The sequence below is a fragment of the Pelodiscus sinensis genome, chromosome 7, assembly GCF_052426305.1.
Source record: "Pelodiscus sinensis isolate ZL-2025 chromosome 7, ASM5242630v1, whole genome shotgun sequence".
NCBI classification, from domain to species: Eukaryota; Metazoa; Chordata; order Testudines; family Trionychidae; genus Pelodiscus; species Pelodiscus sinensis.
Genome location: NC_143058.1, coordinates 34,030,205 through 34,056,737, shown reverse-complemented (window position 1 = coordinate 34,056,737; position 26,533 = coordinate 34,030,205). Strand labels below are relative to the sequence as shown.

General features: G+C 42.3%; 1 protein-coding gene across 11 annotated transcripts in view; it reads right to left on the bottom strand.

The window, feature by feature from the left end:
- PKP4 (plakophilin 4) overlaps positions 1-26,533 on the bottom strand; it is a 242,555-nt gene that overhangs the window by 66,584 nt on the left and 149,438 nt on the right. For all 11 annotated transcript variants that reach the window (XM_075933439.2, XM_089779730.1, XM_075933435.2 and 8 more), the window contains 3 exons: positions 25,929-26,120; positions 22,447-22,667; positions 17,763-17,891 (listed from right to left, as the gene is read on the bottom strand). In XM_075933439.2, coding sequence (XP_075789554.2) covers positions 17,763-17,891; positions 22,447-22,667; positions 25,929-26,120 — 542 coding nt within the window. The remainder of the gene's footprint in view (positions 1-17,762; positions 17,892-22,446; positions 22,668-25,928; positions 26,121-26,533) is intronic.

The following is a 26,533-nucleotide window of genomic DNA, read 5'->3' as shown; positions in this document are numbered from 1 at the left end:
GACTAGCTGTAAACAAACTTTATGGGACTGTGGAAAACTTGTCCACACTCCTGATAAATAGACATCTCGCTAACTAAAAAAATGCCAGATCACAGATGTTGGTGGACCAGAGAATGCAGATTAGAGAGGTTCAACCTGTGCATGGCAAATGAAAACAATAAGGGTATATCTACACTAGCCCCCTAGTTCAAACTAGGGAGGCTAATGTAGGCATTCGAACTTGCAAATAAAGCCTGGGATTTAAATATCCCGGGCTTTATTTGCATGTTCCCGTCCTGTCGCCCTTTTTAAATCCCACTAGTCGGAACTAACTGCCCGCGGCTACATGCGGCAGTCAAACGTTAATTCGAACTAAGGACTAGCCTATATTCTCTGCTCAAGCTTCCCCTCATCAATGAGAGCCAGTTATAGATGATGAAGTTGTACTTGACCATCAGTGCCTGGAAGATAAAAATCCAGAACCAAAGGGAGGGCGGTGACCTTTCTTTCCTCCCAAAGGCTGTGTCCAGACTCAGGGGTTTTTTCGGGAAAAGTAGCCTTTTTCCGAAAAAACTTCCCCTGCGTCCAGACACAAGCCGCGTTCTTTCGAAATTAAATCGAAAGAACGCGGCTTTTCTTTCGATGGCGGTAAACCTCATTTCACGAGGAAGAACGCCTTCTTTCGAAAGTTCCTCTTTCGAAAGAAGGCGTTCTTCAATGTAAATAGGGCTTCTTCAAAAGAGAGCATCCAGACTCACTGGATGCTTTCTTTCAAAAAAGCAAGCCGCTTTTTCGAAAGTTCAACGTGCAGTCTAGACGCTCTCTTTCGAAAGAGCTTCTTTCGAAAGTATCTTTCGAAAGAGCCTCTTTCGAAAGAGGCTTGCAGTCTAGACATAGCCAAAGAGATTTCTATCTATATTATTTAAAGAAGTGTTTCCTGCAGGATGACAGAATGATATCACTCTGCATCCCACAGCCCCTCTCGCCTCAGCTGCCCCACCTCCTCCCTTCCTTCCTGTTGCTAACCCAACAGTAATTTACAACCCATGGCTCCAGAGCAGCAGCAGCACTGAAAGTAATCTGCTGCTACTGGTGGTGGGCTTCTGGTGGTGAAAGGGAAAGGAAAATTGCAGAGGGGAGGGGGGAAGGGGAAGAGGGAGCAGAGGGAGGCCCGTTTTGGGTGTGTGTGTCAGAATGGGGACACTGCAGCCCCTGAACTGGGCTAGGAGGCACCCCAGCACTAAAGTGATGCCATAAGGCACCCCCATCCCTGGGCAAGGGCTGGATGTCCCTCTGGCAGCTGCCGGAGGGACATCCAACCCAGACTTAGGGGCTGGAGTGCCTCCCCATGGGGTGACCCCTGGGCCAGAGTGCCTCCCATGGGGTGACTGCCAGTCCTGACTGCCCCCCAAATTGGGTCTCTGCAGTGCAGCCCCTTGCCCACAGTCCTTGCCACTGCCCCGTCCTCCCACACTGCTAGGCCCACATGAAACCTGTTAAAGTAGACCTCCCTCAACTACCTAGTCCTCTGCAGAAATAACTTACAAATATTGAACCTAGAGGAAATACGGGCTTCTCCCAGGTGGTACAAACAGGGTTGTGACCATCATTTACTGTGAAGGACTTCTGGCAGTCTACACAGCTCTTAAAGCTGGTGTGGATGTGTTTTGCATGTTGTTTTTGCTGCCAGAGAGCTACCCAAAGGGGTGCCTCAATGAGAGCATAACACTAAAAAATAAATGAATATAAAGTAACTAAACTATAAGCTAACTATTCCTAACTATTTACAAGGAAAAGGCCAAAGAGTACCAGTGAGCACGGAGGTTCCATCCCAGACCACATGTTAAGAAGGAACTGAAATAATGGCAGTGAAGCCCCTTTTATGCCCTCAGTGCTTGGCAGAAGGAGAGCAGGGGCACATGTGTGGACCAAAACATATTGCTAGGAAAAATTCTTGGAACGCATGAGTTATGTAAAATGCACTACAAACATAGGGACAGATATTCAAAGAAGACTGAAAATTTAATAAAAAGTTTAGTGTTTCTATTTATTCCAAGGGAATAACATGATTCTGAACAAAACACACTATTAGGGCTTAGCCAAAACTATCAAATGGAAATTTTAAAGATGAAACCTTTTATATCAAGTTATCGAAGAGTTGTGCCTAGATCTTAAGATGATAGATATATATAAATATATTATATTTTTATTGATATATGCACACAACCCCCCCCCCCCCCAAATAAGCAGAAAAATTGTAGAAGGAATATTGAAATGCAAAATCAGTAATATATTTCAAATTTTGTAACTCATCAGATCAACTCTTCTTAAGTAGAAAAAGGAAAGAAATGAATATCTTGTGAATTTGGACCTTTTTTTAGTCATGTGTTTAACAAAAAAGTCTGGTTTTTAGAAATAAAAGCCCTGTAGTCAATAAAATGTTACTGTAATCTAGTTTACTATGGTTGGCGTTACAGTGCAATGGACAGTCTAGCGCACTTGTATTTCCATAATATTGTTACATTGCAAATTGGCCCTATGTGTATGAATCACACGCAGACTGATAGTATTATGCAATTACTATGTCAGCAATCTCTAATTCTGTATCTAGAGTACGCATGAGAGTGTATAAATGTCTATAATTATTTATATTATAAGATTCCTGTTGCTGGGACACTGGTTCTTCTAAAATTCTATTCTACACCAAGCACAACCCAAATTAACTATATTGTGGGATATCCATTATAAGTCTAATTTTTGCACCTTTTGATGGAAGGAGCAATGTTACCAAACATTATAACTTTAGTTGCACCCAAGTAAGGCAAAAATATGCAGAGCAGATTATCTGTTTTCCATTTTTAAATCCCTCTATTGTGCAACAAACAAGACAGGTCATATAGTAGCAAAAATATCATTAACATATGAAACCTCAATGACATCTAGAAACATCAAAGTGAGTCAAGTAAAGAATGAGTGTTTTACATTCTTTTCCATGCCTTAGTCATAACTTGATTGAATGCTGTTTTTGATGTGTAATATAAAATGAAATTTGATTCAGAAATCCATTCACAAGGCCTTTTCACTGAATGACCATTCAGCTATTCAATTAACTGAATTAAACACATCTTATAATTATCAGGGTTGTCTTCAAGTCGTCATTGTCAAGTCCAAGTTGAGTCTCAAGTCACTACAGTTCAAGTCTTAAGTCGAGTCTCGCGTCCCTAAAGTCACTTTCAAGTCAAGTCCCAAGTCAAGTCTTAAGTCTTAATTTAAAAAAATATCAAGTCACTTTTGTACAAGCCATCCATATTGGCATTTTTGGACAATTTTTTCACCAAGTCGATTTAACAAAATTAGCAACTCTCAAGTCAAGTCTCAAGTCACAAACAATGAACCCGAGGCGAGTCTCAAGTCGAGTCAACTAGGCAACTTACGTTGCACTCGAGTTCAAATCATGGGACTCGAGTCAACAACACTGATAATTATGGTCATTAATAATATCAAAGGACACTTCTTTTTGTAAATAAAAAAAAAATCAAAAGAACTGTCATAAAAGACAGTTCATGAAATGATGCACCAGTAACTTAAGTATTCAAGAAAAAAAATGCAAGTTGTTGATGTTCTTTAAATATGTTCACTGCTTATTCATTCTGTTTAGTTTCATAGGTAATTTGAATAGTAAAGACTGGATCATTGTAGATAAGCAATTTGCATACCTCCACATTTTTCAGAAATACAAGCATTTTAGTTTATTTTGCAAGGCTTTTAATACACTTGATACTCTAGTAAATTAATCTGACCCATATAATACTGATGAAATAATGAACGTAAATAATGAAAAATTCAAGTTAAGGCTGCTCTAGATAAGGCTTTACTGATCTGGGTGATAAACAAATTATGAGCCCTCTAATCCAAAATAGCCTCTTGGCTCCTTATCTTTGATTTGACAGAGGCATTTTCCTTGTTCATCGCTCCTTCCAAGGAGTGTCAGACTCCTTCAAGCCTCCTCAAGTTGAGTAAATCTCCATCCAGAATCCTAATTTAAGGGAGAATTCCTCCTTAACTGATGTAATGTAAGCCTGTCAGGGAGGAACTGATAAAAACCTAATTGAAGCAGTCTCTTTTGCAAGACTGAAAATAGTCTTCTTCCCTACTGGAGACCTGCACAAGCAAGTTCATTCAGATCTAGTGTTACAGAACTTCCTATGGGTTGCTTATCCCAATGCACACAGAATGGAATGATTTTTCCTTTCTCAGAGTAGTTCTAGATACCCACAGCATGGAGCTGAAAGGACTGGGGTATTTTTGCTTTTTTATGAAAGTGACAAAAACTTGTCTCTTTCTTGTCCAGGCTGAACTAACAAATTCAGTCTCTTGGGCCAAATAGGGTTGCCAGGTGTCCGGTTTTGAACTGAACAGTCCAGTGTTTGAGCTTTCTATCCGGGAAACAAAGTGAGAAAATAACGGACATATAAATGTCCGGTATTTTCTAATTAAGTACGTTTTACTATTATCATATTATGATGTGACTCGTGAGTGAGTATTTTCGATTACTCTCTAGGCCTGCACTATGCGCTACTATGCTGATTTTTCAGTTGGATATGAGTATCAGTATGTAGTTGCGTACTGCCTGGCTGGTAGACATGCTCACGCCGTATGAGAGCGTCTACCAGCCAGGCAGTATGCAACTACGCAGTAGTGCTGAATATTTTCTTTTTATAAACATATGATTCAAGAAAGTGTTGTCCTTTGTCTAGCTTTCATCTTTCTCATATCTCACAGCGCTCTTTTAAGGTAAGGACTATTTTTTCAGCAAAGAACCTGCTGCTCCAGATTTATTTAAACTGGTTCAATATTCTGTTTCAATTCCTGTGTCAAATGCTGGTGCAGAAAGAATTTTTAGTGTCATGGGTAAGCTATGGAGCGATGAACACAACAGATTGAGTGCTGAGTCAGTAAGAGGTCAACTTTGCGGTTTTTTAAATATACCTTTCACTTGTTTGGAAACAAAAGATGAGTTTTTTAAAAATAAAAAAAAATGATAAAAGCCACACAATCTAAAGTAAGATATAAGATTTAATGTAGATTGTTGTCAATAAACTTCCCATATTATGTACATATTTTTTTGGTCGACAAATTTTTATTAAGTGTGTCCGGTATGTTTGTTGAAATGATCTGGCAACTCTAAGGCCAAAACCTCATGAATAATTTCTATGTATCAGTCCCTGTGTGTATGAAGTGTGGCCTTAATACATATATAATACTACTGATTTGGTTAGAGTATAATATTAAAAATAAATGCACCAAGTATTCATTACTAATTCAAATTAAACAAACAAGCAAGAACTAAGCTTACTATATGTGAATTTATAAGAACAGTGCATCCAAGAGCCATAAGCCAAAATATAGAATTAAACTACAAACTACACTACTGAAACATATTAAGGAAAGCATTACCTTCACCTACGAGGTAAGATCAACATTGTTACTATTACTAGTGTAACAGGATTGCTCAGGGAAGTAAGGTACGCCATATTTGTCTGTCATGACCAATTGCATTGTTGTTTACATCACAGAACTGGAAAACAACCTTTCTGGGCTTCCTAGTGACCCTCAGGTGGTTGAGACTAAGGATGTGAAATTAAATTAATCAACTAATTGAATACTCGATGTAATTTGCATTGATTATTCAATTACTTGATAAGGGCGCCTCCGCCTTTGAAATGCTGCAAGAGCCTTGCTGGCTCTTGTTACATTTCAGAGGCGGAAGAACTGTGGGGAACACTGCCAGTGGGGGACTCAAGCAGTCCCCTGCAGGTCCTGAGCTCCCTGCTTTTGAAGTGGACGAGAGTTCCAGAACGGCTCTTATACATTTCAAAAGCAAAGCGCTGCCATGAGCACGGGATTAGCAGGGGACTCAAACAGCATTTGCTTATCGGATAGTTGACTAGTCGCTTACATCCCTAGTCGAGACCTTAATTCTACCCTCCCATAGATGCACCATCCAGTGTGACTGAGCCAGTATTATCTGTGACAGACAAAAAGTTGCTGCAGATTATTTTACCTTGACCTCTATAGCAGGGGTCAACAAGTTTTTCACAGAAAAATCAGTTGGGGACCACACAAGTAAGAACAACAACAACAACAACAACCCCCCCCCCCCCGCAAACCACCAGCCCTCACTGATGTGGCCCCCAACTGAAACACCGTGCACCGTGGTGTTCCAGTCCCATAGTGGGGGAGGGGAGGTGCAAGGAGGAAGGGAGGACTGAGATTCAAGAGGTCAGATTACCTGTTCTCGGATTCCAGGGTTAATTGATGTTGTGGGCCCCTTAGGGGTGGGGACAAAATGAGGCTTATGAGGGACTTGCTGAGTGGGATAGGGGTGCAGGATTTGGGTGGTAGGTGGGGTGCAGGAGCGGTGAGGTTGCAATGTGTGGGTGGGAGGTAGGGTGCAGGAACAAGCTGGGAGTAGGGTGTCTGGCCAGGGGGAGGAGGTAGAAGCAAGAGAAAGTACAGAGTCTATCCAGAAGGGAGGGAGAGCAAGAGCAAGGGATGGTGCAGGAGACGCTGGGGGTAAGGTATTTGGCCAGGAGGAAGGTGCAGGAGCAAGGGAGAGTGGAGGAGAAGGTTGGTGGTAGGTTGTGTGGTCAAGGGGGAGGATGCAAGAGCAGACTGGGAGTAGGACCTTGGGCCAAGGGGGAGGCTGCAGGAGCAGGCTGGGGTTAGGGTGTCTGGCCCAGGAGGGAGGGTATAGGAGCGGGCTGGGGGTAGTCTATCTGGCTGGGGGAAGGTAGGTATCTGGTTGGGGGGGAGGGAGCAAAATAGGCTGGGGATGTAGGATCTCGGCTTCGGGGTATAAGTGAGCAGGCTGGGAGTGGGGGGGGGGGTCTTAACAGGGCGGTGAGTGAAGGGGCTGGGTGTGTGGGGTCTTAGTAGGGTGATGCCCAGGGGGGCACTTACTGGCTTTCGTGCTGCTGGCAGCACTGAGTCTCAGGCTCAGTCTCTTGCTGCTCCCATTGGCTGAATTCTGGCCAATGGGAGCAGCAGGGAAAGCCTCTAGGATGCGCATCCCTGCACTGCTGTTTCCCCAGCTGAGGGAGGGAGAATAGAAGCAGCAGTGCACAGAGACACTTCCGGCTCTGCTTCTTTCCCACAAGCTGGATCTGGCGGGGATGCTCAGCTTCTGTCCCTCCTTCCCCCCACTGCAGGAAGCTTGTGCTGGTGCTCCAACCTTTGGTAGGGGAGTCATGAGACTGGAGCTCCAGCGTGGGCTCCCTGCTTCAGGGGAAGTAAGAAGGGGGTTGAACTTGAGATGCAAAAGTGACATATTTGGCTCCCTACTGAGCCATATTTAGCTCAGGAGCTACAGGTTGCTGACCGCTGCTCTAGAGCAAGGTGTATGAAATTAAGGACTGATTTGCAACTAGGTCACAATTTAGTTCCTGGTCAGCTCCTAGGGCAGGGCATCTATGCACTCTCACTTCCTTGAAGGTAGTGGCAAATCCACAATCCGAGCCTGTATAGTTATAAATCTAGACAAAGAATATTATTGCCAGTCAGTAGAGATAAAGATCCAACAAAATATCTGGTGGCCTGACATGGGTTAACTCTGGTAAACCATATCTGGCCCAGCCAATCCTGAGTTAAGACTGTGAGCATGCAGACAAAACCCACCAGCCACACACGTGGGAAAGAATTCTCTGCAGTAACTCAGAGTAAAGCATGACATTCCCTCCATAAACATACCAAGTTCAGTCTTGAAGTCTAATTTCAAGCCTAAAATTATTGATAAACAGTTTATATCCATATACTCTTGTGTCAAAATTAGCACTTAACTTAAATAACTCTGCCCTCCCCTTCTTATGTATTTGTACAAAGCAATCCTAACTTTGCATGGCTTCCCTTGGCTGGAAATGGTGAACCAGAGCCAATGGGAACCATGAAACTCCGTGACTGTGGAGCCATTAGATAAACCAGAGCGGCCCCTTAGCAGCTTTCTCCAAGTGGGTCCGTGACCAACTTTGAGAAACGTTGCCCTATTGCCTTCTTTTAGCTAGGCTAAACAAACCAAGCATCTCCTTCCATAATTGTAAGTTTTTCATTCCTATTTGATCATCCTTTTAGCTATTTTCAGCACCGGAAGAGCTGAGAACCCACCTGTTCCAATTTAATTCATCTATCATAAACATGGGAGACAAGAACTGCACACATTATCCCAGAGGAAGTCTCACCAGTGCCTTTTATAATGATATTAACACTTTTCTGTCCATGCTGGAAATATTCACCTGATGCATCCTTGGACTACATTAGTGTTTTTCATAGCTGCATCACACTGATGGCTCAGAACCATCCTCTGATCAACAACTACACCTAAGTCCCTGCTCCTTCCAACTGATACGACCCCAACTTCTAGCAAAATTCTTGTTAGTCCCAAGTGCATGAACTTTTCACTATTAAATTTCATCCGTTTTCAAGGTCATACAAATCTTCTGGAATGATATTCCGGTCCTCCTCCATACTGGCAGCACCACCCAACTTTGTGCCACTCATGTTTTGTCAAGACTCTCCCGTTTTTTGTACCAATGCTGTTAATTAAATCCACTATATATTTGAGTTTGTCTGTCCATCCAAGGATTGCCCGTCCCTAGCTTCCCATCTCACAGGCACCCATTAGGCCAGAGCCTTCCCTCCCACCCCGTTTCATATAGGAACATTATTGGCTGTTCCCCTTCATCAGGGAGTGAGGAGAAAGTACAGAGTTTGTTGCATTCCTCACTCTGGCTTGTGACCAAAGGAGGCAGATGAAGCTGGAAATGCCCCAGCTGGGAAACATGCACCCCTCCCCCAGCTGTGCCTGCAGAAGTTGCGGTGTCCATGGAGAGGCACTTCTCACTTGGCTCCAAGCTGCTACGGTCAGAGAAAGCGGTTGGGGTAGTCCTCTCTCCCTAGGGCAGCCTGAATACTGAACCCTTCATCCTCAGCCCACCACAGAGCAATGATTTAAACGAAGCACGTACATTTTCATTTTGTTTTTCAAAAAACAAAAAAATTGAGTCAATGACCTGAGCAATGCTGGGTAAATCTTATAGTATGAAATAAACTAGGCCCCAAGACCAACCCTGAGGATCTCCGTAGTAATCTTCCTCCAGCCTGATGGTTCACCTGTCACAGATGCATTTTAGTCTCCCCTTTAACTAGTCACTTTTCAATTCTCATTAATCTCCTTTTTCTCCAATTTAATTAAATTTCCCAGGTATAGTGTATCAAAAAATGTGTTAAATTCCTTACTGAAAGCCATGAGATCAGCTCTCCTATATTTCCTTTGTCAATTCTCCAGTCATATGATATGATTCCGGATTTTACAGATTTATGAATATCCTTGCTATTGGGCTTGCAATTTCATTGGCCAATTCCTTTCATAGTTTTGGATGGAGATTACCTGGGACCCCCGATTTAGTCCCATTAACATGTTTGTGTTTGACTTCTATCTCAGATGTGCTAATTTTTACTGCCATATCCTCATTTCCATTAGTCACTCTGCCACTATTCTTATACTTATTGCCCTTATTAGAAACTGAGGCAAAATATTTGTTTAAGTGTTTCGCCACTCCATCATTACCTTTAACGTCCACCTCATCTCCAGAGTTTGGTAGACCCAGTTCTTCTGTCCTTGTTCTCTTTTTATGTATATAACTATAAAACCTTTTACTATTGGTTTTAATTACCTTTGCAAGGTACAACTCTGCTTGCCTTTTGGCAGGTTTTTTTTTCTATATTTTCTGAACTCCTAAAGGATCTTTGCTGATCCCTCCCATCTTCCATTCCTTGTAGGATTTCTGCTCTCTCTTAATAATCTGTTTGACATGCTTTCTCGTCCAGCTTGGTCTGCAAACCTTCCCTGATATTCCCTACCCCCGCCCCCTACACACACACTTTGTTTGGGATGCAGGCTTCAGACAGCTTTTACAAATTTGATTTCAAGTATTTCCACACCTACTCCACATTCAGATCCTTGAATTCTACTATTAATAGTAGCACTTCCCTTCCAATCTATGTCTGTGTTGTCAAAGTCTCTCATAACCACACAATTCCTAGTAGTATTTATTTATTTATCCATACCCAAATCAAATCCTTAGATATCTGCAGCATACCTCAAGTCCTATTCTAGGGGAACATCTAGTAGTTCCTTAAGTGATTTTGACCCCAAAAGACTCTATCTATCCCCTCACTTCTACCTTCTTTACAGTCTATATCATTGATAGACAATGCTTCTCTATCACCTTTAACCTTATTTTCAGCTATCATAAATAGCACACACTCTCACTCTCCTTTCAATACCTGTACTCTAGTCATGACTAGCCCACCATGTTTTATTATCATGGGTTTCACTTCCTGCACTAGTTTTAGTTCCTGCACTTTGTTACCCAGGTTGTTTGCATTGGTGTACAATCAGTTATTTCTGCTTAGCTACACCCAGGTTTCAACACATCATTTCACTGCCAGTATCACCTACCTGACTGCTAGCTTAATTGGTATTGTCACTATCTTTCCTCTTGATGTCCATTCTCCTACGCATTGCTGTTCCTTTCTCCATTGCTGTATTCTCTCTTTCTTGATTTTCTCCCTGGCCAAATTAGGTAGGTTTGGGCTCAAATTTTAAATATATAGACTAAATGAAGAAAGGTGTGAACAACACCTAATAATGTCAAGCATTTAATAAACAAGCACTTAAAATTAGTTTTCTAAATCCAGATGAGATATAGACAAATAGCAAGGAAATCCCAGTTTTGCTCCCATAATTTGTTGGTTCCTTTATTAGCTTCATCTCCGTTTTTTCACCTAAATATTTTTTAAATAAATAACTGCTTAAGGGAGATAGTGAATAAGATGTGCATGTAAAAGGTGTAGGACATAGCAAATTCCTTCTACAACTGCTGTTTTATTGCTGCTGTATAAAAGGAATAAAATGATGGCCAGGAACATCTTTATGTACAAAATTTACATAGATTCCAGACATTAACTATGTTCTTCCATGTACCTTTATCTTCCCTCCACATCATGCTAGGTAAACACTGCCCATAGTTCCATATATATTCAAGTTTGTTTTGCTTTGATTAATGCTTTACTGTACACAAAATGGTTTCTTACCTCGTTACTGTTGTTCTTTGAGATGTGTTGCTCATGTCCATTCCAATTAGGCGTGTGTGCGCCGTGTGCATACATTTCAGAGCTTTTTCCCTTAGCAGTACCTGTTGGGCCATCCAGGGAGCCCCCTTGAGTAGTGCCAGCATATCGGTGCATATATACCCCTGCTCACCCCTCACCCTTCAGTTGCTTCTTGCTGGAGTCCTCCAACAAAGGGGAGGTGGGTGGGATTTGGAATGGACATGAGTAATACATCTCAAAGAAAAACAGTTACAAGATAAGTAACCATTTTTTCTTCGAGTGCTTGCTCATGTCCATTCCAATTAGGTGACTCTAGCAGTGTCCTAGGAAGTGGGGTCGGAGACCAACACTATCTACATGTAAACAGTCTGCAGCACAGCCCTGCCAATGGTCGTCTGTGTCCTGGCCTGCTGAGTAATGACATAGTGCTCTGAGAAAGTATGCACAGAGGGCCACATGGCTGCCCTACATATGTCAAGGATAGGTACTTGCACTAGGAACACCAAGGACATCAGCTGCCCCCCTGTAGAGTGTGCTGTCAGTGGAGGTGCTGGTCTACTCGCGCTGTCATAGCATTTCTTACTGCAGGAAGTAATCTAGGTGGATAGGCATTGGGCCGAAATCGGTGAGCACTTCACCCTCTCAGCTACTGAAATAAAAAGTTGTGGAGATCTACAAAACTTTTGTCCTTTCTACATAGAATGCTAGGGCCCTTCTAACATCCAAGCAATGTAGGGCCTGTTCCCTAGTCAGGGCATGAGGTTTTGGGAAGAACACCAGTAAAGTAAATGTCTTGTGACATATGAAATTGAGAGACCACCTTCGGGAGGAAGGCTGGATGGGGATGCATTCTAATCTTTAACTTAAAAAAAAAAATCATATAAGGGAGCTCCAAAATGAGGGCCCTCAGTTCCGAGATCCTCCTGGCTGAGGTGATTGTGATCAAGAATGCCACCTTTCACAACAAGTGTTTCAGAGAGCAGGCTCAAAGGGATCCCTCGTAAGACCCCTCAGGACCAGATAGAGATCCCAGGATGGCACCAGAGGGTGCGTGTAGGGAAACAACCTGTCTACCCCTTCCATGAACCTCTTTACCAATGTACTAGCGAACACGGATCTATGACCCATCCCAGGGTGAAAGGCCACAATCGCTGCTAAATGCACCTTCAGGGAAGATGTAGCAAGGCCTTGATGACTAACCTGTAATAAATAATCTAAGATTAGAGGGATTGTATCACACATTGAGCGTACAGTGCTCTGGTAGAAGGTTTTCTAATCTCTAGCAACTGCTCCTGTGAGCAAAATTGTTCTAGCCCTGTCAACCCATGTGGTGGAGGGTCACTAGATTCAGGTGGCATCCCTCTTCCCAAATCTTGGGTGATCAGTTTTGGACTAGCAGCAGCCTCATCATGTCCTCCGCCGCTAACTCAAACAGGGTGATGAACCAGTGTTGCTAAGGCCACATCGGCGCCACCATGACGACCTCTGCCCCGAATTGCCTGACCTTGATGAGGGTCTCGTGAATTAGCAGGAAAGGGGAAGGCATACAGCAGCCCCCGGGACCACTGGATATGCAGTGCATCCCCCTGAGACCCGAGACCATGGCCCACGAACAAGCAGTAGCTCTGACATTGGGCATTGTTCCATGAGGCAAACAGATCCAGATGGGGTTAACTCCACCTCTGGAAGACTCTCTCTATAATATCTTTTCTGATGGTCCACTCGTGGGCCTGAAAGGACTGACTGAGGTTGTCTGCCAGAACATTGTTGAACACTAGAAGATAGGACACCTCCAGACAGATGTTCTGGGAAATGCATTACTCCCACAGTTCTAGGGTCTTTGCAAAGGGGAAAGGAATGAGCTCCACCCTGTTTGTTGGTACAATACATGGTAGTCGTGTTTTCTGTCAGCCCCACGACCACTCTGTTCTCCAGGTTCTCCACTCTGTTCTCTAGCCTGACCGTCCTGAGCTCTTTGACATTTATGTATAGGGAACTCTCCCCTGCGGACCACGTACCTTGAGTCCTGAGGGTTCCCATGTGGGCTCCCCAGGCCGCATCCAATGAGTCCATATACAGCTGCACTGATGGGATCTACTTGACAAACGGGACCCCCGGACATACCGTCTCCTCCTGTTTCCACCAGTCCAGTGAGCAGAACACCGACTCTGGCAAGGTGACCACTGCATCCAGAGATGACTGTGTTGGGTTGTGGATGCTACTTAACCACCTCTGTAAGGATCAGAGCCTTAGCCTGGCGTGGCTCACCACATAGGTGCAAGCTGCCATATGGCCCAGTAGTCTCACACATGTCCTCGCTGTGGTTAGGGGACCTCTGGAGGTCTGCGATCATTGAGCTTAGTCAGGACCCTGTCGCTGGGCAGGGACGCCCTTTTGATGGTGGAGTCCATGTGGGCCCCCACAAACTATTATCTGAGTGGAGTCTAGAGTGGATGTCTCCTCATTTATAAAGGAGGCCTAGCTCAGAAGACAGCCTCTGGGTCACCTCAATATGTCTTATCACTTGCTCTCAGCATGGCTCTCTTATCAATCAAATCGTCCAGGTAGGGAAAAACCTGGATCCTGAGGTGCCTCATAAAAGCCGCTATTGTGGCCATACATTTGGAAAACACTCTCTGCACTGCGGAGAGGCCGACAGGCAGGACCGCAAACTGAAAATGATCCCAGTCTACTGTGAATCTGAGGAAACTCCTGTGAGCAGGGATCACTGTAATATGAAAATATGCGCCCTTTAGGTCAAGGGCAGTATACTAGTCTCCTTTCCGTAGGGAAGGGATAATGGAGGGTGACCATCCTGAAGTTCGTTTTCTTTATGAATGAGTTCAAGTTTCTCAGGTCTAAGACAGGGTGTAGACCCCTTTTGCCTTGGGAATAAGGGAATAGTGGGAGTAGAAACCTCTTCCCCTGAATTCTTCTGGAACAGGCTTGACTGCTCCGAGCTGAAGAAGAGTAGACACTTCCTGTCTTAGCAGACTGTTGTGAGAGGGGTCCCTGAAGAGGGACGGGGAGGGAGAATGGGAAGAGAGGATGGAAAGGAAGGGGCAACATAACCCTTTGCTACTAGGTCTAAAACCCATCGGTTGGATGTTATCTGGGACCAAGCCCGGTAGAAAAGGAACAAGCGGCAACCAAAAGGGGATGATAGAGGTGTGACTGTTACGCTGTCCTTGAGTGTACCTTCAAAATGAGGATTTGGGTTGTTGGCTCATAGGGGGGGCAGATACTCTATTCAAGTCCGATCTCGAGCCCCTGCGCCTTCTCCTAGGCAGGTCGTTCTGGCCATTATTATGGCCCCTCCTCCTGCCCTGGTCAGAGCCGAAACCACGTTGGAAAGTTCTCATGACTGGCCTCGGGGTGAGGGACCTTCTCTGAGGGGTTAGAGTGTGGATCCCGAGGGACTTCAGAGTTGCCCTGGAGTCCTTAAGGCTGTGCAGGTTTGAATCGGTCTGGTCTGAGAACAGGCCCGCCCCTTCAACAGGGAGGTCCTGTAGCATATTCTGCACCTCAGGAGGGATGCCCTAGACTTGGAGCCATGCGTTTCTCCTCATCACTATAGTAGTGGCCATCGTACAGGCCGCTGAATCAGCAGCGCCCAGGGCTGCCTGTAATGCTGTTCGCATGACTGTTCTGCCTTCCTCTGTTAGAGCCCCAAATTCTTGGCATGACTCTTGTGGGAGACGGTCTTTGAATCTGTCCATGGCCACCCATGTATTGTAGGCATATCCACCCAGCACCGCCTGCTGGTTGGCGCCGCAGAGCTGAAGGCCCCCCATGGCATAGGTCTTCCATCCCAGGAAGTCAAGTTTCTTGGGCTCCTTAGATTTAGGAATATTTCCTGGGGGGCGCTGGCGCTCTTTCTGCCCCGAGGCCTGAACAACTAGCGAGCTGGACGTGTGAGTGTACGAAGGTGTTCATGACCCGTCTGGGGGACAAAACAGTGCCTTTCCACCCCCTTTTTGTGGAAGCCAGAGTTTACCATAGTGTTTTGGACAACTTGTCCAGTTTCATTGAGTCGTAACAAAAAGATGTCAGCCATGGGGTCAGAGTCTTTCTGGATCTCCTCTGCTTGGACACCCAGATTAGCTGCTAATCTCCTCAGCAGATCGTGGTGATCCCTTGCATCTATTGATAGAAGTGGTGGGGCTGGATCCCCTAAGGCCTTGTCTGACGAGGAGGATGATGACTCTCTTGCGCCTGGTTGTTCCTACATAAGAATATAAGAACGGCCGTACTGGGTCAGACCAAAGGTCCATCTAGCCCAGTAGCCTGTCCGCCGACAGTGGCCAGCACCAGGTGCCCCAGAGAGGGTGGACCGAAGACAATGATCAAGCGATGTGTCTCCTGCCATCCTTCTCCAGCCTCTGAAAATAGAGGCCAGGGACACCATTTCTATCCCCTGGCTAATAGCCTTTTATGGACCTCACCACCATTAAATTATCTAGCTTCTCTTTAAATTCCTCCATCAATTCTGCAGCCTGTGATGGTGTTGTCATTGTAGGTGCCATCTTAGCCTAACTCTGACTGGGGTGTCGTGGCTCCCGTGCCTTCCCTATAACGGGGTCGGGGGGGGGGGAAAGGTCCCTGACCCCCAGGTAGCTCACCTCTGACTGAGGAAAGGGGGTCGTTGAGGGGATGCTCCCCTGACACAAGGATCCTGACACCATCCCTGGGGGAGGTGGGCCTTGGGCTTAATGGTATGTCCTTGGAGTCCAGAATGGCCACTGATGAGGTTGCCATTGGGGTGTTTGGACCAGGAGCAGTGGCAGAACTTCGATCTGTAAGAGGACCTCACCGAGCCTACAGATTCGGCCTCCGACTCTGTTGAATTATCAGAGGCTGACCATGGGAGGGGAGGAGGGGCTATTGTCGCCTGCTCCCATTGGTTTTGGGTCATGGCCATCAGCTTCCCTCTGTGCACTGGGTCTGTTGCTGGAGGACACATCTTTTGCACTGGAGCCGTGTAAACCAGTGTCAAGTGTGGCAGCTGGGAGGACTTGTACACCGGCAGCACTGGAGCAGTCTGCAGAGTAGAGCCTCCCAATGCAGTGTACAGTACTGTGGGTGTTGGCCGCACTACAATTGCCAGTGCCAATGCTGGTGTCGGTGGTGGTGTCCGTGTTAGGACTGCTACCGATGTTGGCATCGGGGCCGGTGCTCGTGTCAACACTAGTGCTGGTACTGGTGACAATGTCAAAATTGGTGCCGGCACTGGTGCCACCCAATGGCTCGGTGCCTGCATCAGTGCTGGGTCGGGCAAGTCCGGAGTTGCTCATCGTACCGGAGATGGTGGCCTTGGTATCTATGGTGCCGAGGCCCCTGCCCCCGGGGAGGTCAATTCAATAAGCTCCCGTGCCACGGTGAAGCTCTCCAGCGTTGATGGCTGGCAGAGTCCTTCAAAAGTCCCTTCCTGTACTGGACTTTCTCTCTGTGTGGAAGTATATCTTCATCTGTGCCATATGGGGACATCCCAGAGTGCCTTTGAGGCCAAGTGCCCCTCCTTTGGGCACATCTCGTGGCCGTGCTTTTCCGGGGATCTCCCCCGGTGTCCTTGGTTCTCCTCAGTGCCGGGGATTGTGTCGGTGCTTAGGGGGCTTCGAAGAGGTGGTGTGGTACCTGGACGGCACCACAGAAGCCTCCCGCAGTGAGGATGGTGTGCTGCATACCGACCAGCCCCACTTTGGAGCCGGTGGCTGTAGAGCAGATTCCATGAGGATCAACTTGAGACTCAAGATCCTCTCTCTCTTAGTCCTAAATTTAAAACTCTTGCAGATGTTGCAGCTTTCTGAACGATGGGCCTCCCCGAGACACTTCAAACAAGAGTTGTGAGGATCTCTGCAAGGCATAGGCTTCAAACACAATGCACACGGCTTCAATCCCTGCGGCCCAGGCATCCCCTCCCTAGCTGGAGAGAGGCCGGGGGAGAAGCCCTTCTTATCTAAAATATTTACAGAAACTAATGAGGTATTAACTAACTGAGAAACATAATACTTAAAGATCTAAAGAACTATATACAGGCTAAGGGTAAAGACTATCAGTCTTTGTGGATGTTCCACTAAAGAACTGAGGGGATGAGGGGCCAACAGGTCCATGCACGGATATGCCGGCGCCACTCCAGGGGGCTCCCTGGCTGGCCCAATAGGTACTGCTAAGGAAAAAAGCTCCGGAATCCATGCACGTGGCATACATGCACCTAACTGGAATGGACATGAGCAAGCACTCGAAGAAGAACATAAATTTACTTAAAATGTTAGCATCAAAAAGAGTGGAAAGCCTATGTAGGTTTTTTTTTAACCCCTAATTATCAGTAGTAGTTCTTTAACTACTGATTTCATTAAATCTACATTTAAGAAATAATATAAGCTTTGACATAAAATTAAATACTAGTAATACAATTTTCTATGATTTTCACTTGCTATTACAAGAGAAGTGTTAATATATCTAGAATTCTGAGAATTATCATGCGTCTAATAAAAACACATATTTAAAAGCCTCTAGACCCCAGTGTTACAATATTATCTCAAAATAAAAGGGAAAAGTGTAGTTACTTTCTGTTTACAGTTCTTCATGAAACAGGAAAAAACTCAATACTGTACCTCAGTTTTTACTTTATTATCTCCAAAACACAGGTGCTGAAGGTAGGCTGCTGCATTTGCTTGAACTGATGGGAACTGGTGCTGAAGCATATGAATGACTTCAGGCAATTCTGGATCCCGCCATGCAAACTCCCTTCATTAGATAAATTCAAGGGAAGGTATTAGTTTATACATATGTTTTAACTCTCTATTGTTACTTGACACTCCTAGCAGTTTTCTAAAGTATTTCCTGCCTTAATCTATCTTAAGTAAAAGAGGAAACGAAATGTTGCAAGGTAGTTCATTATTCCATTCTGCCTTTTAGTTTTCCCACTGGTACAGAAAACTTTATATTTAATCATCACAGCAAAAACCTTATCCATGTTAATATCACCTTCTTCAGTTAGATTGCTAATGCTAGTTATGTATTTAACTCTATTGTAACTCTTCTTACTGAACCATATACCTAGTTCTTATACATTTGATTTAGTGGAGGACAGGAGTAACTCACATGTAACACATTCTTACTGTTTTAGTCAATTATATTTGGACAAAAAGAGGACTGATATGAATGGCATTGTCAGCCACATCAAAATAAAGTACCAGGAGGTTTTCCCAGCTTGAATTGTTCAGGGATTGTTGATTTATAACCAGTTTTATTGCAATTGTTTCACCGAGGTCTGTTTTGATAATAAAAGGCTTTACTATTAGCAATGGCATTGAATGGTGTGTGTGTGTGTGTGTGTGTGTGTGTATGTAGAATCTACACACACACACACACACACACACACACACAAACATACACACACACACAAATAGTGTACTCCTCCTATTGGCTCAACAGTACTTAGCAAACATCATCTTGCTTGCTGATGTCATCTAGACAAGAGTGCAAGTAAGCCTATTAAATTAAAGGAACTATCTCCATTAGAAACACACAAATTATGTGTGTTTTCCACCAAATGGAAAAAAAGACATTTAATTTTAAAGATCAAGGGATGTGATTGGGTACACTGAACCAACAAGGGATAATGAGCTACAGTGGGTCCACTCAGTCCTGCTACACTACACCTGCACGTATTGCCAGATAATGACAGGCCAATTAAAGAGGAAAGGGGACATCTCATTGGGTGCAATGACCAGAGAGAACAGACTTGCCTTGTATTCCTTGAAGAAAGGACTAGCCAAGACACTCTGCAGTAACTGCTGGCTGCCAAAGCCCTCTGGAAGAAGATAGAGACTGGCACAGTACTATTGAGTTTACTTTGGGGACTATTTGTTGTCCTTACTACAAAAAAGGTGACGGGGCTGTCGATGCAGCCTCAGACAGGCATGAGGGGTGTAATGAGACCCCATTTGGGGTGTCAGGTACTGCCTTGATAAACTGTGGGACTTTTGCATCATACTTCTGTCTGCCCAGCAGCTTGTCTTGGACCCTGTAAAACTGGTGGTCACATGTGAGTATTTCAAACAGTGGAGTTTACAATGAACCATGTTTGATAATCTCTTTAAAATAGGGGTGTCTTTAAAACTTAACCTAACCACTGTAGTCTGACTATACCAAAAAGTAATAAGTGTAACAGAACAAATTTTTTGGCTGTTCTCATTTTTTAAATCAAGTTAAAGGCTCATGGATTATACGGGCTCCAATTTAAGAGGCTTCATTTTAAATGCATTTTAGAGAAAAAACAAAGTTATGTAAGGTGTTTTAAAGACAGACAGAAAGTCTGTTATCTGCCAAAATTACCTCACAATCCAAGGTCCTAACTGTAGTTTCCAGAGGTCACTCCACTGGATTAAATAAAACACAGAAATCAACTCTGTTGTAAAGATCTCTGGGCTTTAACTAGCTACATTTTTTATACCCCTCGTTAAAGGATAACATTTTAAACTAAACAAGGAGCTATCTGATGATAAAGATGTCATTCCAAGCTGCTGCAGCAACATATATATGCTGATCATGTCTAAGATATCTCAAAGTAAGTTAGTGAATATTAGAAAAAATTAAAAAATAGAACTCAGACATCAGTGATAATATACAAATTAGGTGTCTTTCTTGTTTCAGTGACGAACAATAATGATGGAATTGACTACACTCAATACAGCTTTGTCTGTAGCTGTACAAAGTAGAACAAGCTTCAACAATGTCAGATATTGGTCATATCAAAATAAATTTCCTTCAGTCCAAAGTCATAGCATGCAACTATTCTGAAAAGTTAAGCATAATTGTTAATGGTTCTCTTTTATATGGTTCTGAAACTAAGTCTGGGGATACAGTTTCAACGAGAGTAGTTGCTTAAACAATTTATATATAAATTCTTATAAACTGTTTTATAGGGAACATTTCAGATAAACTAGTCATAATAGTTTAAAAACCAAACTACACAATTATCATACTATAAATAATATTCTAAAATAGGGATGTTACACTATTATTCACTTAATATCTAACTGCATCAAAAACATAGCAATTACATGCTTATTTGATAGTGACTGGGGAACAGGAAGGCAGACAGTGCGCTCCCAGCCCCACTCCTGGGGAGCCCTCTGCTATCCTGTGCTGCTGCCTCTCATACAAAGGCAGCAGCATGGGGTGGCAGCAGTCCCTGTGCACAGGGGGCTTGAGCACCTCATGGACAAAGGCTGCACTGGCATCCCGCAGAGCATCCTCTGTCCACGGGAATCCTGAGCTCCCAGCGGACAAAGGCTGAGCCAGCATTCCATAGCATCCTCCCCTGAAAGTTCCCCCTGACTGCATGGGCAGGGGGAGACAGTAAGCATGGAGAGCTGTCTTAAAAGCTTACTTCCCACGTGTATCAGCTCCCGCAACACCCTGTCCACTGCTCTGCTGCCTCTGATAGAGAGGCAGCAGCATGGGGTGTGGGAGGAGGAGCATCCCTGGAGTAAATATGCGCAAGCAGCTGGCTTGAAAGCTGGCTGACCGCATGTACTGGCTCCCTCCTGCCCGTCGCCCTCTGTGCTGCTGCCTGTCTATCAGAGGCAACATCGTAGGGGCCGGGGGGTGAGGCAGTTCTACAGGATCTGATGTGAGTGGGGAGCCTACTTAAAAGCTGGATCCCCACAGGCACCGGCTTCCATCTCCCCTGTGCCTTGCTGCCTCTGATACAGAGGCAGTGGGGGACTGGGTGGGGGGGATTTGTGTAGTTGACAGGATTAATGGATAAGGAAAGACTAAGATCTGGATAATGATAAAGAGATAGGATAAGAATTCTTATATTTCCCAAAACTTTTATTGCTCCATGTACCATAGCTCGACTCTCTTTTATATTTTGAATAATACAGTATTACAAGGCCATGGAGAAAGATGGTAATTAGCATCTTATGAATACTGTACCTCCAATTTGTACAACAAATATAAGAAAGAAAAAGATTTCTCAGTTTGTTCTGAAAGATTTCTCTCTCTTCTAATATACAGATTACAGAATAATGTACACCTCTTTTTTATTTTCACCAAAATAGCCCATGGACTTGTTTACACTTTGAAATTTATCAGTATAATTGTTTTGGAATAGCTATTTCAGTAAAGTTTCAAGTGTAGCCAAGCCCTTTGACCTTCTGATACTTTTAAGGGCCTGTTTCAGTTACCTTTACACAGGCCAAACAGTATCTTAGTCTTCAAATAAATCGTTTAAATCAATAATAATCAGACCTCAGTGGTTCAGAAGCCAAACTAGCAATTGCCATTACCCAAAAGACAATGTCATTTCATTGCTTCATTTTCTATTTCAGATTAATCTCTTTCTACAGGTTGGTATTAGTCTCACAGCAAAATGTCTGACCAAGTATTCTACAATTGGTTACTAATATATAGATATAGCATCCTGATGGGTTAATAATTAAATCATACAGCATTTTAATATCATGTACTGCAAAGAGACGCAGCAAACATATTAAAGAACCACTTGCAACTCATGAGCTGCAGTCTGAGTACCACTGTGGAACAAGATAACGGGCAACATGTTAAAAATGCACCTATGGCCAAATACCACACACAGAGCTTGTTAAAGGTTGCATTACTATTAAGTTGAACCAAGATGTGGTTTAAAAGTTCAAGAATAGGGGCCATATCCTGTTTGTTCTATTATGCAAGTAGGCCCATTGCTGTCTCCAGGACTACTTGAATAATTAACAAAAGAACACCGGCATTTTACATTCATTTATTCTTTGTAAATATCAGCAACAGTTTTCTACTTTTGCAAAATGGTACGCTAATTATTCTGAAGCTTTCCAAGCAACTTCCCTTACAATGAAAACATTAACAGAATGATCTTGTATATTTAGATATGTGCTGACTCATTTTCAAAACCTGCTAGACAAACATTTGACAATTTAATAAAAATACTAAATAAAACCAAATGAAACCTTCCAAGTTCAAAAATGTTCATCAAAGTATATGAAATTTCCTTTTAGATATCCTAAAATAAAGTTGGAAGATAATTTCAATAATAATTAACACAAATGTATGCAATGGTCAACTGCTATAGCAAAGTAAAAGCAATGCACTTAGTGGTTTAGATTCTGAATAATTTTATAAATTGTTACTCATTAAACCTAAATTAATCACAATAATCTGTGTAATACAGAATGGAAAATGTACTAGTAAGTTTTTCTATTTAATCAAGGAACACTTTTAGAATAATAGTATTCTTGCAATGGTATATGATTCTTGGAAGCTCAGTTGGACTTGCCTAGGATCTTTCTGTATGCTGTCTATAGATGGAGATCTGGTTGTACCATCATCTGCTGGCGTTGTATGCTGTAGCCTGTTATAACTGGACTCTGACAGTCGGTACTGCATTGACCTGTAGGGTTCCGCATAGGCAGCCGTTGTGTTCAGGGCATAATTATTTCTTTGGTATGCAAGTGTGCTACGCTGACTGGATGACCTTTGTAGATTTCCAACACCTAGTGTAAAATCAGTATTAAAATATTTTATTTTAGTACCTTTTATTGACATTTGTTCTGAAATAGTTCTTGGCTTAAAATAAAATGCAAGAAAAAGATGAAGTGAGGCTAAAATACCCAGAGGTCTGAAAAGATATAATTGATTAGAGCCCCAGCATCTCTCATATGAGAAGCAATTACAGTACAAGTTCCAATGACTATAATGGGGCTTATTACAAAGTAAAGTTTTGGAGGGATCAGGCCGAAGTTATTTCTAAATAAGAGTAAATGATTCAGTGTTTTAATGTAATGGGCATTATATTTCATTTTATATCAAATACACTTCTAATAAACCAGGAACTAACGAGGGACCTAGTTACAAATAGAACAATTTCAGAGGTGTTTAATAAAACGCAATTGTATGCATCTAAAATTCTGAAGAAAGAAAAATGGGGAATAAAACAAGAAGCTATCCTGATAGTAATACCTCTTCCTTCCATAAATTGGATGCAAGTTTAAAGATTCTTTCAAGGCATTAATCTCAGATGATTCAGAAAAACAACACTTGTGTGTGAAATGAGGTATGAATATGAACATTCATGATTAGAGTGTTTTTGTGTGGTATTTTCTGCTCTTCTAAAATACATTAAAAGAACGGGAACCTTATTTTGCAGTTTCTCAACTGAGATAAAAATTTGACAAACATGCAGTTTAGTTTACATGAGTTTAGTTAAGGTAATAAGGAAACTGCAAAACTTGTGCCTTGTTCACTCAGTGTCTCAGCTGATACAAACTTAGCAGCAAGCAACTTAAAATGTTTAAAAACATTGTAATAGATATTGTGACTTAATTCACTCTAATGATTGGGAGACCTATTGCAACTACTTAATTTTGCAAAAACCAGACTGCTGCATCACAAAACATACTACAGCTTTTCCTTTCATGTGAGAATTTCAATTTAGCTGCAATTATTTATAATACTAATTCACAACATGCCATTGCATAGTCTGTCATATATCACAACAGTAATTAGGTTTTAATATTGGATTTTACAATCTTGCATTCCAGTATTAAATCTTTGAGAAGTTGGCTGATACCATATGTTTTATTGCGTAAAGTGTATGTGAATTAGCATAGTGCAAATTAGCAGGGTTCTGTAACATTAATAAAACAGGAAAAAAATAAGAGAAATTACATGATAAATAAGAGTCGGTGTAACACCATTGCAAAAAAAGCAAACATCATTTTGGGATATAGTAGCAGGAGTGTTGTAAGCCAAGACATGAGATATAATTCTTCCACTCTACTCCATGTTGGTAAGGCCTCAGCAGGAGTAATCCTGGGCACCACATATCAGGGCAGATGTGGACAAATTAGAGAAAGTCAAAGGAGAACAACAAAAATGATCTAGAAAACATAACCTAGGAGGAAAGATTGAAAAAAAATCAGGCTTGTATAATCTGGAGAAGAGAAGAGTAAGTCGGGATATGATGGCAGTTTTCAAGGACATATAATACCTCCACAAGGAGGTATGTTAAAATATTAACATTAACTTCTGAGTTTAGAACAAGAAGCAATGGGCTTAAACTGGAGCAAAAAGAGGTTTAGATTGGACATTAGGAAAAATTTCCAGTCAGGATAGTGAAGCACTGGAGAAAATTTCCTAGAAACCTAGGGAGAGTATCATTGTAAACTTTAACAGGTCAGACAGACTCCTATCAGGAATGGTTTAATTATTAAGTAGTGCTGCCTCTCAGTGCAGGGAACTGGATTACATGACCTAATGAGGTCCCTTCCAGATCTACAATATGTCTTCAAGGAACTACAAAGCCCACTCATGGAGGAAAAATGCAGAAAAATGTAACGGCTTCAGTATGTTATAGCATATAAATCGGAGATTAAAAAAAGACAAGGATCTTCCACACACTAGAAACAAACAAAACATACAATGCACTATCACATGGCATATTCCTACCAGAACACCACTCAGTGCTTACTTATTAAATAAAGAACTCATCTAAGTTCTCTCCCAATATGTCCAGGAGAAAATCCACCCTAAATTTAGCATTTGGTTTAACCCTGTGAACGTATACAAGAGTGCTACTGTCTCGGGAGGTGTCACTAGTCTTGAGAGAAAAAAAAGTGAAGTAAATCTTATAAAATAACTTCACTAATGAGCCTTGTAACTATGACATTTATTTAATTAGAACAAATATTTCTAACAACTTGTTTTCAAAAATATGGCAGGGAGATATAAACAGTAGTTTTAGTCTATAATATTTGAAAAACAAAAAGTTTTTGCATAGGTTCCAGGGAAAAAAAGAGAAATCAATATGCATGTGCAAGGTCAGGCACGAGTATATACTACTGCTACTACATTAATACTACTGCTAATGTTTGCCATCACAAACTAGTTTTATTATTCAGGGTCTCTCTACACTGCAGAGGTTTTTTTTTTTTTTTTCATAAAAATGGCTGGTTTTCTGAAAAAAATTTCACTTATGTCCACACTGCAATTGCATTCTTTCGGGGAAAAAAATCAAAACAGAGTGTTTTTTTTTTCTGACAGTGGTAAACCTCTTTCTACGAGGAAGAAGCCTTTTTCTGAAAGAGCTCTTTCGGAAAAAGACGTGTGGATGGGGAAAAGGGAGTTTTCGAAAGAAGAGGAAAAAGCACAGGTGCCCTGGTGGCCACTCCATCCATAGTAATCACAGCTTAAATGCGAGATAGCATCCATTCAGTGTGGACTCTATCTTTCGAAAAAGCAGATCGCTTTTTTGATGCATTTTGGCAGTGTAGACACTCTTTCGGAAGCAGTTTTTTGGAAGATCTCTTCTAGAAAAGCTTCTTCCAAAAGAAGCCTGCAGTCTAGATATAACCTTAGCGGGGAAGATCCGTATTAAGTCTCGTTTCTTTTTGAGATCAGCAGCTACATTACACTGAAAAGATTTTGAGTTAAGATGAAAACTGATTTATCAGCATATAGACTTGTGTACTTGCTATTGGCATCACAAAGAATAAAGAACATTTAAACTAATCTATTACTTATTCATATCTCTGACATTATTGTACAAATCTTTCAGATTTAGGCCTTTTTCCTCCTCTTCACTGATTTATGGCTTCTATTATTTTAAATTAGCACCATATATTTATTACGTATACTGACAATGTCATAACAATTTATATTCTCTCAAGTAGAAAATGAATATTTAAATCAAGAAAGATTTTTGCAGAAATCATCTAAATTTGGCAAACTATGAAAAACCTCAATTTTATACCTACCTGACCCAGTTCGATATAGTGCTGTCTGAGATCCTTGGTGAAGCTCAACTGCTCCATGATTTGGACTGCGGTACACTGGACTGTAATAGGTTCGTCCTTCATATATTGGGGTGATCTGTAGGTCAGGAGATATAGCTGAACGACATTCTTGCCCAAGTTGACTGTGCTGACTAGCATACGAACTCCTCAAGCCTAGAAGAAAGGAAAGGGTAAGTGGCATGCAATTTGTGGCAATTTAAAAAACACACAAAAATGCTGCTCTGAAAAAATTATGCTATACTCTGCCCTTTGAGCTTTTAATCTAGTGAAAAGTAAATTGCATTCAAAAGTATCATTTAAATTAAATATGGATAAAATGTTTTTCAAAGCAGGGCCACTATGATCTAAAAGGGGACACTACACCTTTTCCATTTTTATTAACATTACTGATTCCATTGGCTGAACAGAATTTCTTTGGTCACAAATTGTGTCAACTTAGAAGCTGCAGTAACTATTTTGCATGAATGTTGTTCACGGTTGTCATATTTGAGACATTTAAATATACCACTATTTCAACACTCTCTTCCCCCCCAGAGGCAGTGTGATTCAGAGGACTGAACACAAGA